The 18,828-nt window shown below is 47.8% G+C and overlaps 1 protein-coding gene across 2 annotated transcripts in view; it reads left to right on the top strand.

The window, feature by feature from the left end:
* Positions 1–18,828, top strand: part of BRIP1 (BRCA1 interacting helicase 1) — a 91,284-nt gene that overhangs the window by 44,933 nt on the left and 27,523 nt on the right. For both annotated transcript variants that reach the window (XM_044430162.1, XM_044430163.1), the window contains exons 15-16: positions 15,032–15,191; positions 15,782–15,903. In XM_044430162.1, coding sequence (XP_044286097.1) covers positions 15,032–15,191; positions 15,782–15,903 — 282 coding nt within the window. The remainder of the gene's footprint in view (positions 1–15,031; positions 15,192–15,781; positions 15,904–18,828) is intronic.

Raw genomic sequence — 18,828 nt, 5'->3', positions numbered from 1 at the left:
GCAGTGCCTCCGACCCCCAATCCCACTAGTCTATCCAGAAGGATACCATGGTCGATGATATCGAAAGCCGCTGAGAGGTCCAGAAGAACCAACAGGGACACACTCCCCCTGTCTCACTCCCTGCACAGGTCATCGTACAGGGCGACCAAGGCAGATTCAGTGCCATACCCGGGTCATGTCATGATCTCACTAAGACCAATGTGGCTTTTGTTATGAAGGGAAGCAAAGATGGACTAAAGATACCAGGAATGAGAACACTGACTCCGTGGGTCGGCAGGCTTGTCTCCACCCTGTCCGTTGCATACGCACGGTGCGTCCCTCGCCCCCGTCGTACATCAAGATGTTCCCACATCTGTCGAAACTGCTCTGGAAGTTAAGCTGGGGCGGGCTGATGTCTCGGGCTCCAGGCACTCTAGAAGCGATCAGCTTGGAGACGGCCAAACGGCAATGACTCTGTAGGGTTCAGTGCAGGTCCGTGGGAGGGACCGCCCTGGGCCACTGGCACCGTGCGACATCAGAGTGGAGGGGGGCCAGGCAGGTGAGCTTGGTTCCAGCAGGCGCAAGTGGAAACAAGCGGGTAGGACCAGACTCTGGTTATGGGTAGTGGGCCAAGAAGTTTGTTTTGATTTTCTGGGTGCACCGTTGTCATTTTTGGCAGGTTCTGAACTGGAGTCTGAAACAACAGGGTAGAATCTTGCCAATGAATCGTTGATGTTATTGTTTAGCCTGGATCCAACCTTTTCCGGTGTTAATATGCTGTCAAAGTGAATACTGCATTCTGCTTTCCTTTCCTTTCCTTTCCTTTCCCTCCCCTCCTTTTTTTCTTTTTTTGGCCAAATTAGCATCAGAAAAACACCACCCTCTTCTGAGCCTTGAGGAGCCGATTTCTTGAGGAGAATTTCAAGTTAATATATTTAAATTATCACATTCTTTCGTGACATCGCCCCTTACAGCCTTCAGCTCTGAGCACATTTGCATTTGCGGTACAATTGGGGAAGCATTGTAATCTACATGCGCAGGGATTTTGGAGAGAATGAACATGTGGGCGAGCGGGGAAGCAAGTTTATTCTATTTATTGAACTTACAGCTCCTGCTGGATAGTAAAATACCACCACTGTCTCACTGCCCTGTCCTGGAATACCACAAGTGTTCATACACACAACACAACACTGCCACATGCTTTGAACACCTCCTGGAGAAGAGCTGTCCAATTTGAGGGCCAGCAACTAATGGCCTCCTCTTGCATCAGTTTGCTGGCTATGTTTGATGTGCTTGAGAGCAGTCTTTCTGGAACAACCTGGGGGTAGTGGAACATGGGGATGGAGGAAGCTTTTTAGATATGCTTGGCCCAGCTTTGGAAACGGGCGTCTCACTGGCCTTACGCTCCTATTTTGTCCAATCTGCAGAAATACTAATTTTGGAGAGAACATTTGTTCTTGGGCTGAAAATGAGTTTTCCTTGAGAATGAAAATTAAGATTGTTGTCAGATGCCAAAGTTAAGCTTCCTACGGCTTGATTTCTGTGTGAACATTACCTGCAGAAGGGTTTGCATCTGTTGCTAAGATGAGAAAAACAACCCTCATTTTCATCCCCTTTCATTAAACACACACACATGTACACACACGCTCTCTTTCTCTCTAGCCAATCCATCTATTCCCGTAAACCTGCAAGCCTTCACTGTCCCTTAAAAAAAATGCAAACTTTTAAATTCAAAATTAAATGTACTGACTGCCTTGGTCAAATGATAGGTACTTCATGATCAGTGACTTTACTGTTTGAATTGTAAAAATGCCGAATTTCTCTGGTGCAATTTTGCATTCTTACTTGGAGTTTTAGTTGTAATTCTTTTTATCTTTCTTAACACTGTGTTTGATTGTGAGTTGGCTGGGTAACTTCTGTCTTGGGACAGCAGTAAAATGCATATGCATCCAAAAGCAAAGCTGCTCCTAATGGGTCATCCTTGCTGGCTGAACCCAGCCTAAGATTTCACTCTCCAGAATATCTGGCTCTTGTCAAAAGGAGGCCAGATCCTTTGCTAGGGTTTGTATGAGCACAGTAGAAATGTATTGTGCCATTCAGAGCTTGAGTGTGAAGAGGTGAATTGGTGGACAATGAGAAGGGACACTAAACCTAAATTTTAATTTGGTTCTGAACTTGCTTAGAAAACATCAGTTTTCCAAAATTTTCATTGAGAAATGGTTTCAGGTTTTCTGTTGCAAAATTCTCCCAATGCACAGCAAAGGTATGCTGAATCCTGAGTAAACAATCCGTTATTTTTGTTATTTTGTCAAGGGGTGGGGGAGAGGGAGGGAGGGAGCGAGAAAGAGTTTTATGAATTGATGTCAATAAATTTACAAAAAGAAGGTAGTCTGTTTAGCCAGGCTTGTTTAAAAGCATTAGGATTTGAGCACTGGCTGTTAAAGTGAGTCAGTGGCAACAGCACAAAGTTTAAACAAATGCCAAGAAACCCTTTTCCAGAGTACTGGGATTGTAACAATACCATTAATGAGGGCAAAGAGGTTTTAATGCAATTTGCACATTCTAAAGTTTCAAAAAGAGGGTTTGAGTTAGTGCATTATTAATGTGTGGAACATCTGGAACTGTGTAAAAGCCACAGACATTGAGCCAGTGCAGAGTTTCCCCACTAGGCCTGATGCTGACTGATTTCCTCCCTAGCGAGATGGCTTGTTTTTAAGAAGTTCGAGACAGTAAAATGACAATATCCAGATAAGGGGGAGACATTCCTCTGTGTGTGTGTGTGAGAGAGAGAGAGAGAGAGAAAACGTGCACGCAGATTTTGAATTTAACCTTGAATTTTTAATTCCAGGCTGTGAGTGGCATCTCATCTTAATCATGCTGAGAGGGACGCACTAAAATCAGTGGGATCAAAGCCAGCTCTGATTTAGTCTCATTGGTTTCACTGGGTCTTTTCTTGCCCCACCTTGCTCAACGTTCCCCCTTCTCTCTCCGAAGGGACTGGGGCCGTTCCCTCACTGCTTTATCCTCGCAACAACCCGTGAGGAAGGTCGGGCTCCCGGTCCCCCAGTGGCTGGGTGGAGATTTGGACCCGTGTCTCCCTAGCAGGAATTCTACCTGCTTCCTGCGTGAAGTCGGCCTTGGAGCGAACGAGTTCCGTCCCGCTGCATCCCCTTGTGAGCCTCGTAGCTGAGTGGGGATTTCTGCCCGGGCGGCAGCCGCTCTCGCTTGCGGTACGGTTGTGCGGCACTGCTCGGTTCACACCTAAGCTGCGGTGGGACTAGGGTGCTGGCAGTGTCTCACCCCGCCCCCCCCCCACTCCCGGCCATCTATTTATTTATTAATTTATTTATTAAAACATTTCTATGCCGCCCCTTGCCGAAGCCTCGGGGCGGCTCACAACATTGAATAAAATGCACAATAAATTAAAACAATAACAATTAAAATATATACAGTAGAATAAAATAAGCCGCCCTGGCCAAATAAAATTCAATAATATTAACATTTAAAATGCTGCTTAAATAAAAAGGTCTTCGCCTGGCGCCGAAAAGCAAATAATGACGGCGCCAGGCGGACCTCTCTGGGGAGCGCGTTCCATAACTTAGGCGCCACCGCTGAGAAAGCCCTCCTCCGAGTAGCCACCCTCCTAATTTCCTTCACTGAGGGCTCCCGGAGGAGGGCCTCTCCCTCTGATCTCAGGGGGCGGCTGGGCATATATGGACGTAAGCGCTCCTTCATCTACACCTCGTATTTTCGGAGGATTTCACTGTGTCGCGTAGAAGTGACCCACTGTCTGTCTAGCTGGTCTTGTAGGGCTTGGCCAGCCAGGCCTACAGTCCACTGCTTGAGTTAAAGACGCAGAAGATCAGATGGGTTTGCGGGGCAACTTGGCAGTTCTAAGCTCACCGCGGAGGCGAGGGAAAGCAAGCTCTCCCTCGCAGACTGTGTTGTTCAACTTGCTGAGCAGAAGAATTGCATCCCGCCAAGCCCTGGCATCGCACCATCCGCACCAACGCGCCTGCTTCAGTGCTCGCGAGGCCACTAAAAACCACCTCAGGGCCTTGACTGTAGGAAGGAGGCGGAAAGTTTCCACCCACTCCGAGATCAATTTCTGTCCCACCGAGAATGGCTTTTATCAACTGCATCTCCTTACCATCAGCCAAGGCAGTGAGACGCGATGCGAAATGGATGGCTGAAATGCTATTAAGTATGGAGCCATGAGAAAATAATAGCTCTTAAATTTTTAAAGTTGATACTTTATTGTGTAAAGTGTGGTAGGGTATTTATTCGCTTGCTTTTGCATCATTTTTTAATCTGTCGAGTTCGGTTTCTTTGCTTGGTTGGCTGCTGCGGATGGTTAATGCCAGGACGTATGGATCACCCAGGTTTCATGTTTCAAGAATGGTCCGGAAGTGTGAGTACTACCCTTTGGTGGATCATTAACTTCTGAGTCGATCCTTGGCCTATTAAACTCCCCTCTGAAAAGCGGAGATGATAGTGGAGTACGGAAGGCGAGCTCTGCAGCCGAGTGTGGGTTGATCCTGAGCTGGGTTCTAGCTGGCCTTGCCCTCATTCCACTCCATCGCCCTTCCCTGGTTTCCCCGTCTCCACACCCCCACAGTCCATCAGGGGCCTGGGGTAGCTCTGCTGATTCACTCAGGTCATGCCTGTCTGTCTGCATTTCTGCAAAATCCAGCGGCTGGTGTCTGATTTGTGCAGGGACGGTGCTGCTTTGGCTGCATTGTGTTGGTTGTTTAGTTGCGAAGTCGTGCCCGACCCATCACGACCCCATGGACGACATTCCTCCAGGCTCTCCTGTCCTCCGTTATCCCTGTGTCCTCCCAAGCCCACAAGTCCCAGTGACTTGGGACTGCTTACAAAAATCAGAAGAACCGGAAACAAAGTGATCGTAACAGTGACAACAGACAGCAGAGTGGTTTAAGCGGAAACGTAAGAAGGGGTGTGAATTCCCCTCTGCTTCTTCATGAGATGCCCCTTCCAGCCAGTCTTCCTCGTCAGAGTCAGGATCACCTTGGAAAGCTCAGTTGGAAAGAGCGTGGAGCAAGAGAACTACAAATGATCAAGGCTTTGGAGCGACTCCTCTTTGAGGAATGATAGCCAGGGAGAAAAAGCCCGAAAGCATTTCCCCCTTTCCAAATAGGAGTGGAGTTCATATTATGAGTCTTCACTGCTGTGTCGTGAATCCTTAAAAAAGGAGGAAAGAAAAAGTATCATTTCTTGGGTATTTCCCAGCATTTATTTATTATTTATTTATAGCCTGCCTGTAACTGCCAAGGCCCTTCCCGGGCAGCTTACAGTGCATGCACCTATTAAAGCAAAACATTAAAAAGCCAATTAAAATACAACGAATTAAAGCATTTATAAAAGCAATAGAAAAAGGGGCCATAGCATGCAGGGCTGGCTAGGTGTGAGAAAATATCCTAAAAAGCAAGTGGTTTTTAATTCTGTCTAGATTCCCTGATGTGCGACTTCCACACAGAAAGCTGTAAAGGGCGCTCTGTCCAGAATCGTAACAGTGAGTGCAGGATTGTGGGGAGCGGTTGTCCCGGTCCGGTCTCTCCTGATCCCAGGCACCTGGAACCAGCTGCTTCAAACACGGTCCAGGGCCTGTGATTCGGGGGGACCAGGAGAGAGGCAGCGTACGTTGAACATGGCCACCATGTTGCCCATAGTCTTGCTGCCCCCCCCCACCCCCGGCCGAGGACGAAAACGAACCGGCGAGTTGTTACAGCTGGGACCTGTGAGGGCTTTCCATTTCTGAAGTGCCCTCTGGCACTTGCTTTTTACTTGCGGGGAGGATATTTTCCAGCAACAGCTTCACATCCGATGAAGGAGAATCCGTAGCGACAGTTGGTGGCAGATTATTGGACTTCGTGTCTAAAAAAATTACATGCCATGCTGCCAGATGGAACTTTTTCCCACTGAATTTCACACCCTGGATAGCAGGCGTCCTTTAATATTTAATTATGCTGTTAGTTTAAATATCTCATACGCGCAGCAGCCGGGAAATAAACGGAGAACTCACAATTTGTTCTCTTTCCTTTTTGTCGTTGCACCACGGCAAAGCAGATCGAAATACGTTGTTTTAACGCACGGTCTAATTTCCACTTGGGTTAATGCATTTTATTTAGGGATTCCCGCCCCATGCAGCACATGCAATTTAAGCCATAATTGCATTGGTGGGAGATCGGCTATACTCTTTCCCGCAAGTGTTTATACTTCCTTGCTGAGCGCTTTGTAGTGATTACAAAGTGAAAATAAAGCAGGAAACGTAACATGAATGCGCATAGCTTGCCTGTGCGGCTTTGAGTTGACCATTGTCCTGGACCGTTGCAGCTTACGGTTCCCACTCCCTTTGGTTTTCCTAAAGGTTCATCGCTTGATGCCATTGCGATGTAAAAGGTCCCAGTGCCCAGTTCACCCCCCGGTAGCGCTTACGGCCAGAGTCGTGTCTTTGAGGTCTTGCGTTCACAAACAAGGTGTCAACCAGCACAGCTAAAACCTGCCATGTGAAACATTTCCTGCAGAATAGATCGCTTTCCCTGACCCTCCGTGGGTGGATTCAGATCTGGGCAAGCCAGTTGTTGTTGTTGTTGTTATTGTTGTTATTATTATTATTACTAGAACATTTCTGTGCCGCCCCTTGCTGAAGCCTCAGGGCGGCTTACAAACACAATAAAATACAATAAAATACAAAAATAACAATATAAATTTAAAATTAACAATATAAAATAAATAAAAATATGAAAGAAGTCGCCCTGGCCAGACAAATAAGCAGATATTGTTAACAATTAAAGTGACGTTTAAATAAAAAGGTCTTCACCTGGCGCCGAAAAACAAGTAACGACGACGCCAGGCGGACCCCTCTGGGGGTTTTGACTACATGTGCATGTTATCCTGTACCGTGTGCCATGCAGCAGCACGCGTGGCTGATACCACGCGGCCGGAAGGCGATGTGGTGTGGGAAGAGTCTCTCAAGCCTGCAGGCGTGCTGGGGGAGGTGTGCCTTTCTAAGCAGGTGCTCCCCCTCTGCCTTGGTTGGGAGGATTTGGGGCTCAGTGGTAGAGCCCCTGCTTTGTGTGCAAAGGGTTAAATGCCTGGTACCTCCAGGTAGAACTCTCCCGCATGGAACCCTAGGGAGCTGTGGCTGCCGATCAGTGTCAGCAGTACTGGGCTAGATGGACCACGGGCCTGGCTCAGGGTAGGGCGGCTTCCCTCGGTCCTTTCGTGGAGCGGCCGTCGCAGTTTCTTTCCTGGTTCCAAAGGAGCACAGCGGCCATTTTCAGAACCAGTGCCCTGCGTCTCGTAGCTCGTAAGTCGTCTGCCTCCTTCCTCTGCTCAGGACGGTGCGTAATTTCTCAGGCCCTGCTCAACCACAGCCGACAGCCTTGCTTGTGCTCCCGGTGCGGTTGCTTCCTTTGTCTCCGCAGGTCAAGAGGCTGTAGCGTTTTTTCCCTAAACAAGCAGCCTCGTGTATGGTAACCTGAGTTAACAGAATGTTATCTTTCTCCATTAAGGCCTAGTTGATCTTGATTGCTGTTCTGCTGTATCAAATAGAAAGCACTGCATTCATTAGAATTGGGAGTTAAATGGCTGTCTCAAGGCAGGACGGAAGGTAGAACGGAATCTACCAGCAGATTCCTTGGGAGTTTGGAGCAAACCAGCAAAGATTTCTGGCTGCCTTTGCTTCCACAGCAGAAGTGAGATGTTCCTCAGCCACCCTAAATTATCATGGTGAAATGAAGGCAGCTTGGCAGAGAGGATTGCAAGAAGTGGTTTTTGTGTGGAAGGGCCATGACTGCAGTTCACTTCTAGTACTGCAGCTAAATTCTTGGGCACAGCAATCTTTAATGCTTTGTGTCTTGTCTGCTCCAAACTCCAGCTGACGGATCTCTAGACTTTCTTTCTTTTTTTTTAAACCAAAGCTGAAACTGCATGCTTAAAGCTGCCTGGGTTGTTTCCAAATGATTTATGTGGTTGCCGCCAGATTATTCCTAAAACAAGCATTCGAGATGGAAATTGGAGTTTCTTCTCGAAGGGGACATCTTAGGAGGTTCCTGAGATATTCTGAGACGGAGGAAAAGTTTCAGAAAGAGAAGTGAAATCTCTCAGTTGTTTTCACGCATCCCTATTGCCACCAGAGTCCACAAAATTTCAAGGTGCACCTGGAGGTCCCTTCTTATGCTAAGGCTCTGAATAAATTCAGAGAAAGCTGAAATAATGTCATTCCAGCTAGTGACCTTACTGCTGCAGCTTTTACACTTTGCCAAAAGGAGCATGATCTGTCCATGGCAGCAAGTGCTGGGAACCAGCTTGCCCAGGTTCCTAATGTCTTCAGCTTCAGGGGGGAAACGGCGATGCATTCGAAATCCACCACTAGGCAAACGATGATTCCAAAGCAAGTCTAAAACAATCCTGCAGCAAACAGGCGAACCGGCTTCAAGTTTTTGTGCAAGTCCCTGCTTCATCGGCAAGTCCGATGTATTAGCTGCGTTATTTCCGAGTCTTTGGCGTGCAAAACATTTAATTTTTCATTACTGTTGTCGCTGTTCACATTTTCCATTATTTAAGGGGCTTATTGAAAAATTGATGGTATCTTGGTACCAGAGAGACATTGTGTAGGCTGCAGTGTTGATTTATGGCACATGGAACATAGTTCAGTGCCTCGGTTTCCTGCTGGCGAGTGCCACTTTGTCATCGTCCCTAAAGAAAAATCATACCGTCGAAATCCCTGGTGCCCCCCACAAGTTGAGCGATGCATACTCTATCTTCAGAATTGACTATGAATTATTCACTGTTTATTGTGCTGGTGTGTGCTCGAAGTGATCGTCGTCTTGCTCATAATACAGAGTTTATCACCATGTCCTGGGCCTGGTTTAATTATGCAGTCGTGGTGTGTGGCATTTTATCTTGCTTTTGTTTTTCTCGGGCTGCTCTATTTGTGTCAGGCCTTTGCGAGCGGCTTCAGGTTGCGGTTCCCTCTCACATGTGAAGAACGTGTTTTGCGAAGGGTTTGCCCGCGCTGGACATCTGGTAGGGCTTTATGCGCTGGCTCACTAGCAGCGCAAAACCGTGGCTACCCAGACCGATGCTCCACAGGTACATGTCGTATTGGTCTATACCTTCCACGTTCCCTCCTTTTACAGGTGGCTGTCTTGGCTAGCTTTGATGGGCGTTGTAGACCAAAACACCTGGAGGGGCTAAACTTGCCCACGCCCAACACGAGAAGTTTTTGGCTGGGCAACTCTAGGTGACACCCAGAACTTGGAACACACACCTCTCATTATACACATGGATGTCGAAAATGTTCCAAAGAAGAATTTATTTGAAGAGTTCTGTACTTTTTTTTTAAATGTGAGCTCTCTCTCTCCCAGCAGTTGTTTTAAAAAATCAATTATCCCGTGGTAGTATTGTCAACTCACTTGAAAAATCAAATGGCCGCTCACAAACCGGAATGCATGAAATGTGATGCTTGCTTTTTAAGATGCATTAATATGCCAAGTTGGTAAGTGCATGACAGAGTTTTAAAGAAAAGAGCAAGCCTGCCTATCGGCTTACCTTCTAATGGACATGGCACAATTTTTTTGATCTTCGCAAGCCGTCCAGAGACTTTTTTAGTAGTGGGACGGCATGGAGAAACTTTACATACATACATACATACATACATACATAAATAAATCGGGAAAAGATGGGGAGGAAGAAGGGAAACAGTTTGTGAAGGCTGGCATTACACACCTAAACATTCATATTTGGTGCTCACTTCTTAAATACGTCTCTCCAGTGCTGTCAGCTTCTTAGTAAAAAGCCTTGTTTGCGTGATTCGAGAGCTGGAGTGGAGGGGTGGGCAGAAGGGCGTCTAGCCGCGAGCTTTTCCTTTCCACTCTCTCATGGCACGGCCCCTCCCCAGCCTTCCCAAGCTCCCTTGTCAGGTCACTGGGTTGGTATCTCCTTTACTCCGTTTCTGAAGTTTCATGCTGGCTGCACGTAGAACTTCTGTTTGACCCTTCAAACACATTTCCATCCCACTAGAGACACACTTTGATTTTGAAGCAAGTGCTTATTCGGAAAGAAAAATCTAGTGGCGAACACACAAAGAGCTCTGGATGGTGGCGTGTGCGTGTGTGTGTGGGGGGGCTGTTAGATCAGTGAAACCCCTCGAGTGCCTCCAACTTTTTGCACTAAGGGTGGTGCCGGCATTCATTTCTTTTCTTTTTATTAAGGAGGAGTCTAATGGATGTGCTCCTACTTCCGCTCCTTCTCTGTTCGACGTAATTCGGCCTCTGCACTCATAGTGGGAACTCTTGTGGTGCCTGGAAACGACCGAGCCGTTGGTCCCGGGGGTGTGCCTTGGCGATCCGCTTTTCGGCTTCATAGAACGGTCCATTAACAGTCGGAACCAACGGACTTGGGGGGAACACACGTTTCGATTCAGCCCATGTGCGCCTTTCTCTTCCCACCACCACTCCCGTTCCTGCTCGGTGTTCGCCCAGTCATGGAGGCCAACTCAAGTAGCCATTTGGGGTACTTACACTGGAGCATTGCCCAGCTCCAGAGGATCAGGCACAGAGGCAGCTTAGCAGTTGGTTGATTAGGTGATAATCCAAGGGGACATGATCGAAAGCCTTCTGAGCGCCCAGAAACGGCCAGAAATAAAACACGGCTGTGAGATAATAGGGTAATGGCCATGTTTTTGATTGTTTAATGTGCTGTTTTATGTTACGTCGCTTAGTGGACGGGTAGCAAAGAATTGACTCCCTTTCTGGCACTGGATCCAACCTGTTCCTTCGTTTATGCCGTAGAGCATAACGGATTCAGTCCAGCCAAAGACCGCATTCACACGGAGAGATTCCCTGTTCATCTTGGTGTGGTGCGGACAGGTGCTTTGCTTCCGTGGGGCAAGAGAACTTAAAGAAATGAATAGCTTATGATGATGCCTGGATCCTACTTTATTCCTCCCAAACAAGCCACAATTGTTATTTATTTATGTAAAAATTTGTATGCCCTCCATTACTTCTGTCTCTGGACAGCTTACAACATTAATCAGAATAAAATAAATTAACTAAATTAACTATTCCACGCTGGCTGAAAATCCAATAACATACAAACAATAAAATCCAATTAATACATATTAAAATATTGATCGAATAAAAAGGTCTTAGACCTTTTATAGAAAGAAACCAGAGTTGTTTGTTGGAGTTACAAACCCTGGCTTGGTTGAGAGCAAGGGACCGAGATTATAGGTTCAGACATTACAATAAGCTATTCATTTCTGGTTGTTTTATGTGCTTATGGGAAGCGGGGGCGGGGAGGTGGGGAGCTTCTGCATATGAGTGCCACGGTGCAGAATGCTGCTTATTCACATTGACCCTGGATAAGCCAGGAATATTGGTTTATTGTTACTGTTTTATGCCACTGTGAAGGATAAAACTCTGTAGAACGACAACCTTTAGATGCTTCCGAGCTTCACTGACCTCAGCGCAGCGGAATTAAATGCATGCTTAAATTTCTAATTGAGCCCAATGGAACGGAAGGGCGACGGTTGTTGGCATGCACCTGGTAATCGCACATTTGCTGTACATACTGGAATGTAGTGGTTGCCTCTTCACATGGCAAGCCAGTGTGGTGTGGTGCTTGGAGTGTTTGACTGGGGACCTGGGAGACCCCGCTTCTAGGCCATGAAACTCACTGGGTGACTCTGGGCAGCCGTTCACTCTCAGCCTCTAACCTGCCTTACAGGGTTGTTGTTCTGGGAATAAAATATATTGCTGTCCATCATTTAAGGTAATCCGTGGAGGCCTTCCTATGGGTTGCAAGGAAGAGGGCCTTTTCCGTGGTGGCACGCCGACTCTGAAATGTGTCACCATCAGAGACTCATCAGACACCTACTTTGTTGAGTTTTAGGTGCCTGACAAACACCTTTCTTTTCCAGCGCTCTTACGGCACCTCATAGGTTATTTTTACACCCATTTGCTCCGCTTTTAATTTACTAATGTAAGTTTGATTGTGATTGATTAGTCATATGTTATTGTATCATATATTTCATTTCTTTTATCTGTTACCTACTGGTGAGTTTATTGTAATGGCTGCCCAGAGAGCCTCATGTTAATGGGTGATCTTTAAACAAATTTAATAATAAACAAGCAAATAAAATGGCGCTACCGTAGATTGCTAGCAGGAGGGAAAAGTGGCAGAATAGAAATGCAATATTTCTATTAGCAGGTTATTTCCATTAGCAGGTTAAATAACAGGTTAAGGCAAGTACAAAAAAGTACAATCCATTGGAAGCTGCCTGAGCAGCAGGCTTGCTGGGTTCACAAGAAGATCAAAGTAATTATGACTATGATCTGGATTGTTCAATTTCTCTAAGGTGGATGCAGCCCCGAGGAAGTAAGACCAGCAGCTGAAATTTGTTGTTTCACACTACCTCCTTTTAAGAAGCTGTAAAGCAGGGGTCTCCAACGCGCGGCCCGCGGGCCAATGGCCGGGACGGCTGGGGCACAGGGGAGGGGCCCTGCGGCCTTCAAAGCGCTGGTGGCGCCCAGGCCGGCCGTGGGATGAGCGGCCCCCCACCACCGCGGGGGTGGAATACTTGATGCAGCCCAGCCTCACCCAGACTCTACTTCCAGCGGCCCCCAGGTCAGCTGAGTTTGAGACCCCTGCTGTAAAGTGTACTGAGCCCTTCTCGATGCACGAAACGACCACCGAGCCTAGTAGTGCTTGACCTTTGGCAAGGGGGAGAAACACCACTTGGAAAGCAGAGCGGCTGGTGCAGGATATGAGGTGGTGGGTTCTGGGGGAGGGGATGGGCAGGCAAAAACGATTATTCCAAGACTCCCCCCTCCTCGAAAAGGTGGACGTTCAAGGAACTCAAAACGGAAACCTAGCTCTGTTGTTAAAAGTGGTTTCATTCGGGCTGCCCTGAGCTGCTACGGATGAGACATCTTTGGTCTCTTACCATGGCCAGGGGGTCCAGTTTAGTGACCCTCCTGACTCCAGTGCTAATTCCGAAGTGGCCCAGTGCATAACCATTGAGAGCCAGTGTGGCGTAGTGGTTAAGAACATGGGACTGGGACTCAGATGATCTGGGTTCGAGTCCCCGCTCGGCCATGGAGCCCACTGGGTGACTCTGGGCCAGTCACAGACTCTCAGCCCCACCTACCTCACAGGGTTGTTGTTGTGGGGATAAGATGCAGGAGGAGAGATGATGTAAGCTGCCTTGAACCCTTTGCAGGAAAAAGCCAGGATATAAATCGATAACTAACTAACTAGCATACATAGTGGCCAGTTCTTAGTCTCTTAATAACGGGTTGTTACTTTTGCACTTGCCCACAAACTTAATCTCTCGATCGGGGGAATGGGGTGCACCGTGGTTTGTGAGCCCAGCACAAGTGCTTGTGTTGCCCGACTGCACACTGAGTGCGTATCGCGTAGGAACCTGGCCCAGAGGAGCTGCTTCTGTGGCTTTCTCCATCCTGCAGAAGCGGAGTGTCTCTCAAAGATTAATCTGCTTCTGTTGGCCGTAGGTACGCAGGACTTTTCTTCCTCTGTTTTCCCCACCCCAACCCTCCACCCCACCTGCTATCCTCTCTGGGAGAAGGCTTGGTTCATTTGCGGAGAGTACATTTCCAAAGAGTTTAATAAAACATATGTAGAATGCCTCACACTGCGAAAACTATTATTCCCCCGGGTGCAAAAGTGACTTGCTCTTGATGGTTAATGGCTTCTCTCAGTGACTTCTAACCTTAAGTCCAACTCTTGATGCTTTTTCTGCCCAAAGTGCTATTGTTTCTCCTGTACAACCCTCCTTTTGAAGGTAGCATTTCCTGTGAGGCATGGCAGCAGTATATTTTATTTAGCTTTATTTATTTGCAGTATTTGAGCCGCATCTGCCACAGCGGCAAAAGTGTAAGGTTGGGTGGCTTTTGTCTTCTCCATGAGCACAAAAGCGCACCTTGCTGATCGCAGCCTTCCCCAGCCAGGTGCCCTCCACGTCTGTTAGACACCAACTTCCATCATCCCCGGTGGGAGCAGTCTGAAAGGCACCTGGTTTGGAAGGGCTGGTCTACTGGAAATGAACACGAACTTAATCAACTTAAGCAAAGGAAAATCAACTTAAAATGAAAGCGAATGGCCCAGGCAGTTTGGGGCAAGGCGATCCAGCCGCACGTGAGCGCCCTGGAATAGGCAGGTGGGTTCTACCGCCTCCCCCCAGTCATAAACATACAGGGGTGCCCTGGACCAGACTGAGACCTGCAAGGGAGGGCCGATATATCTCAGGAGGCGTCTGGGCAGGGGGGCAGAACCGTGGACAGCTCTTTGCAGAGCGGAGTTGATCGACCACATCGGTGGGAGGGCCGCTGGGACCGAAGAAGGGCGCCTTCCGGGTGTCTCCTCCTACTTGTCAGTTGGTCATCCGTCAGTTGAGGTCCGATGTAGTTTTCCCTCCATAGAGCGTACGGCATCCAGTTTTTAAACATCAGTTGAACGAACTGCATTCGTGGAAGCACATGTTCCTGATCGTCTGATGTGATCAGCTTCCTTGGTCATGATGCTCCCCAAAAGGAGCCGTTTCCTGGAGAGAATTGCAGGACAGGAGTGCGACCTCCCACCCATGTTCCTCAGCAAGGGGCCCCTGTAGGCCTGCTGCCTCTGACACCAGAGGAAGCATGCAGCCAATCAGGACCCGCAGCCAAGGACACCCTCATTTCCCAGCAATCCCCTTCAGTCTCCAGCACTCCATCCTGTGGAGGTGAATTTCATAGTTTCATGCTGTGAAGAAGTCCTTTTGCTTTTCCTGAGCTATCGTCATGCATGGCAGAAAAGGGTCCACATGCTGGGAAAGTTTACAAGCAAGCATAACGTTTGGATTTTGCAGTGGCTCGCCTGAACAAATTTAGAAAGGAAAGAAGTGCACTCACCTGAGAAATGAATTCGTAGGGGACCAGGCTGGCTCATCTTACTGTATGAAAAAACATAGATTATTCTTAAAAGGAAGTGAACATTTGCCGTTCTTGTTCTTGCTTCCCCTGTTCAGATGTTGGATAAACTGAGAAACCGCTGGCTCCACACTGGTTTGTGGGAAAAGCTCGAGTCGATCAAATCTGTCATTGTGGAACCCAAAGGAGGCAGCAAGGCGGACTTTGATGGCCTGCTGCAGATTTACTACGATGTCATAAACGGCAAAAACAAGAAAGGTAAGTAGGCCAAACCTGAAGAATGGGGCCGCTTGAAACTTCGGCCTCTGAGGCTGGAGGTAGATTTGGGGATCTGTGTGCAGCAGCTGTGGAAGCCAACAGCCCTGCGCCAAGTTTCCCCATCTCAGAAACATCTAGTGAAACTCAGCCCATGACTTGCCCTCGCCGTGTGGTGAATCTCCCTGCCTCTCCTCCGTCGTACGTCAGGTGGGCAAAGGCGGTTGGCTTCCTGAGGCAGCTTGTCCAGCCGAGCTGGCGCATGGCTCTTGCGTGCCATTTCCAGACAGGAGAGGCTCTTTTGTGCCCCTCGCCAGGGTGGCCGTGGGCCCACCGTGTCACAGGGTCTCCTGGAGGCAGGCTATCCCTAGCTCATGTGGGAACAGGAGGGAACAAGATTTCCTCCATACTGCAAAAACGTACTTCATCAGGAACGTACAGCGAGGCCATGCTGGGCTTTGGCCCTTGGTAGGGGCCTGCCCAGGACTCCCCCGAGGCCTGTCCCGCATGCAGAGTGTAGCGAGGGCTCCTGGAAGCACCGAGAAGCAAAGCTCCCCACCCTTATGTGAAATTGCTTGTTGTTTTCCTTTCAGACGGTGCGCTCCTTATCGCTGTCTACAGAGGCAAAGTCAGTGAAGGCTTGGATTTCTCCGATGACAATGCCCGCGCCGTTATCGCGATAGGTATCCCGTTTCCAAATGTGAAGGACCTCCAGGTAAGACACTGATTTCAACTCATTTTAACTGCATTTGCACTAAAAAAAGTGGGGAATGAATTCCTGAATAAATGTAAGAAGTAAGAAGATTCGATTAATTTTTTTTCTATGCGAAAGGTAACAGCATGCTCAACCTGGAGTTTTCTGCTTGGTTTTATACTCCTCTGATCTCATTTCTAGATCATTGTGCAGTTGAATTGGGGCTTTTGCTTTGGGTTGTTCTGTTCTTGGGTGAAGAACAGAACATCCCATTATTAGATCAAACTCCTGCTGGTGTGTGCGTTCCTTAAAAGACCTGCACCGTTTTTACATGCTGTTTTATCCTGCGTATTTATCTAAAACAATAGCATTCTGCATCTGATCATATGAATCGTGGAGGAAAACCCGTTTTATAATGAGTCTGTTTTTTAAACCCTTAAATTCATGATCTAAGATTCAAAGGCTCGTTAACAAAGCATTGGAAGTTCAGTGTTGTTTAGAGGCTGTGCGTTCCCTGAGGTGGGCGGTCCAAGGCCCAAAGGTACCTAATCCCCTTTCAGCCAAGGACAGTTTCTTCCCAGGCTTCTTGGCTTCGTGTCGCCACCGAGTCTGGCGCTGTACTTGTAAGGCAGGTCCTTCCAGGGCAGCAATGACAGAATCGAGGTCTGCAGTGGCTTTGGTTGACGCTTTTGCCGTCTGCTTGTATTTTATATTGTTATAGTTATTTTTGTATTTTACTTCATGTTGTGAGCCGCCCCGAGGCTTCGGCGAATGGGGCGGCATAGAAATGTTTTAATTAATAAATAAATAAATTGCCCCAGGAGCCTGGTGCAGCCCAGGCCGCAGAGGATAATCAGGATAAAAGACAACCACTCGTGCCAAAGACAATCATTGCTCTTTATTTCTATTCCATTCCGTTCCATTTGTTCTTTCATTGCATTTATGTCCCGCCCCTATAGCCCAGAGGGCTCTCTGGGTGGTTGACAAACATTAGAACCCCACCAATTCTAAAATACACAAATTGGCGTTACTGATTACGAAGACTGAATACGGGTGCAGATGGCCCACAAACAAGCAAAGAAACGGCTTACAGGTACTCCTTCAGTCGCTGGCTCCCTGCTATAATGGGCTGTGTTCCACACCCTCCATGTGCTAAGGGCGCAGTAACAAGCCAAAGATTTTACCGAAGTCTCCCCAGCCGCTGCCTCTGGTTCAGGGGCTGTCAGAAGCCACAGGGTGACCCTGCTCCCAGAGATGCGGTGGCGATGAAGCAAACGGTTTCATTTCTCACAGCAAAAGCTGCCATTATATACAAAGCATAATTGGCGGGGAGGGGGCAGCATCATGGCAGTGAGCTTTCCAACTAGCAGAGGCAGAAGCTGTGTGTAAGACCCGATTTCTGCGTGCAGTAAACATCCATGTCTTTTGAACTTCCTTACCACTCTTCCCTTCCCCAAAAAGGGCCTGTCCATGCATGCTTTCATGTCACAGCAACCAGAGAGCGTGTGCGGCGTCATGTTTAAAAGCCTGGGTCTGGGACGCAGGAGATTCGGGGTCCTAGCTCCCACTCAGCCATGGAGCCAGCTGGGTGACTTTGGGCCCCTCTCTCAGCCTTTTGGCCTTGTTGTTTTGCGACTAAGATTGAGAGGAGGAGAATGATGTGAGCCACCTGGGGTTCTTTGAAAGGAAAAAAGGCGGGATATAAATAAAATAAACCGGAGAGGCCAGGAGAGATGGCGGCTAGAGCAGTGGCTCCCAGACCTGAGATGTTGCTGGTCTCCAACTGCTATCGTCCCTAGCCAGTCCAACCAGTTTGGTTCACTCATTATTTCTCCGTATTGCTAAACAGAACTGGCAACGACTAGTCTTGAGGTGCTTCCAGCAATCGTGAAGGAAGAGCCCAGGTCAAGTTGATCCGCTTGGAGGAATTAGTCCTGTCAGCTCACTGAAACTGGGATGGTTGGTCTCTGGGAACAGTGGTCCAGCGAGGGCCCTTTTAGCTTCAGCTGCTGATTGTTCCTGAAGAGCAAGGATTTTATCCCTAGTCAGCCTAGATCTTAGATGCAGAGGAACATTCAGCATAATTTTTAAGGCTCCCGCTTAGGGTTACGGTGTGCAAGTCATTAGGATAAAAATGGTACTCTTAATGCTGTCATCTTAGGCGTGCTTGCATGGAGTTAACCAAATTCCCCACCAGCACCGAAAATAAGGGTGGTTTTCTATTACAAAGTTTGAGAGCCTCGTCCATCAAGACTTAAGTGCTAGCGAGTATATGACAGGAAAACAGCTCCGTAATCTGCAGAGGTTGGCTGTTAAAACACTAATACAGGGGAGGCAGTTAAGGGCCCAGCACAAAGCTCTGGTGATCTCCGTGGTAGTGGTTTGGCTCCAGAGAAGTAGGAAAAAGCATTTCTGAGCCAAAAAATGACTTCTTTGGCTGTGACCAGGTTTCCCTGCCTGCCACTGGGACTTCAGCGCTGAAGTCGGAAAATGTGAGTTTTGGAGCCAAGCATGTATTGGTGAGCTCAACTCGAATCTCACCTCGGGGATCTGAAAATTGGGAAACTCGCTGTGAAATGTTGATAATAGGCAGCTCTGGACTGCAAACCTTAAGCTGGTGTTCCCAGAGAGGGGTTTTTTTTCGCTTCCATCTTTCGCAGATGCCTCTTAAGGGGCTATAATTCAGTAAGAGGTATTTGTGGCAGAAATAGCACATCAGAAGTATTGTACAGGGAGTTCAGCAATCAAATATTATTTCTACATATATGAATTTAGAAATTCTTGGCTTCATATAAATTGTCAAAAATATAATGGATGAGGTTCTCTCTCTCTCTCTCTCTCTCTCTCTCTCTCTCTCTCTCTCTCTCTTAAATCTTTAAACAATAGCCACTGTGGTTCAAACATTAACACATGCAGCAGTATAACCAAGTATCCAACAACATAATT

This window comes from Varanus komodoensis, unplaced genomic scaffold (genome assembly GCF_004798865.1).
Source record: "Varanus komodoensis strain SLA01 unplaced genomic scaffold, ASM479886v1 scaffold20_1, whole genome shotgun sequence".
Classification (NCBI taxonomy): domain Eukaryota; kingdom Metazoa; phylum Chordata; class Lepidosauria; order Squamata; family Varanidae; genus Varanus; species Varanus komodoensis.
The sequence above is the reverse complement of the archived record's forward strand: the minus strand, read 5'-3'. Positions and strand labels throughout refer to the sequence as shown.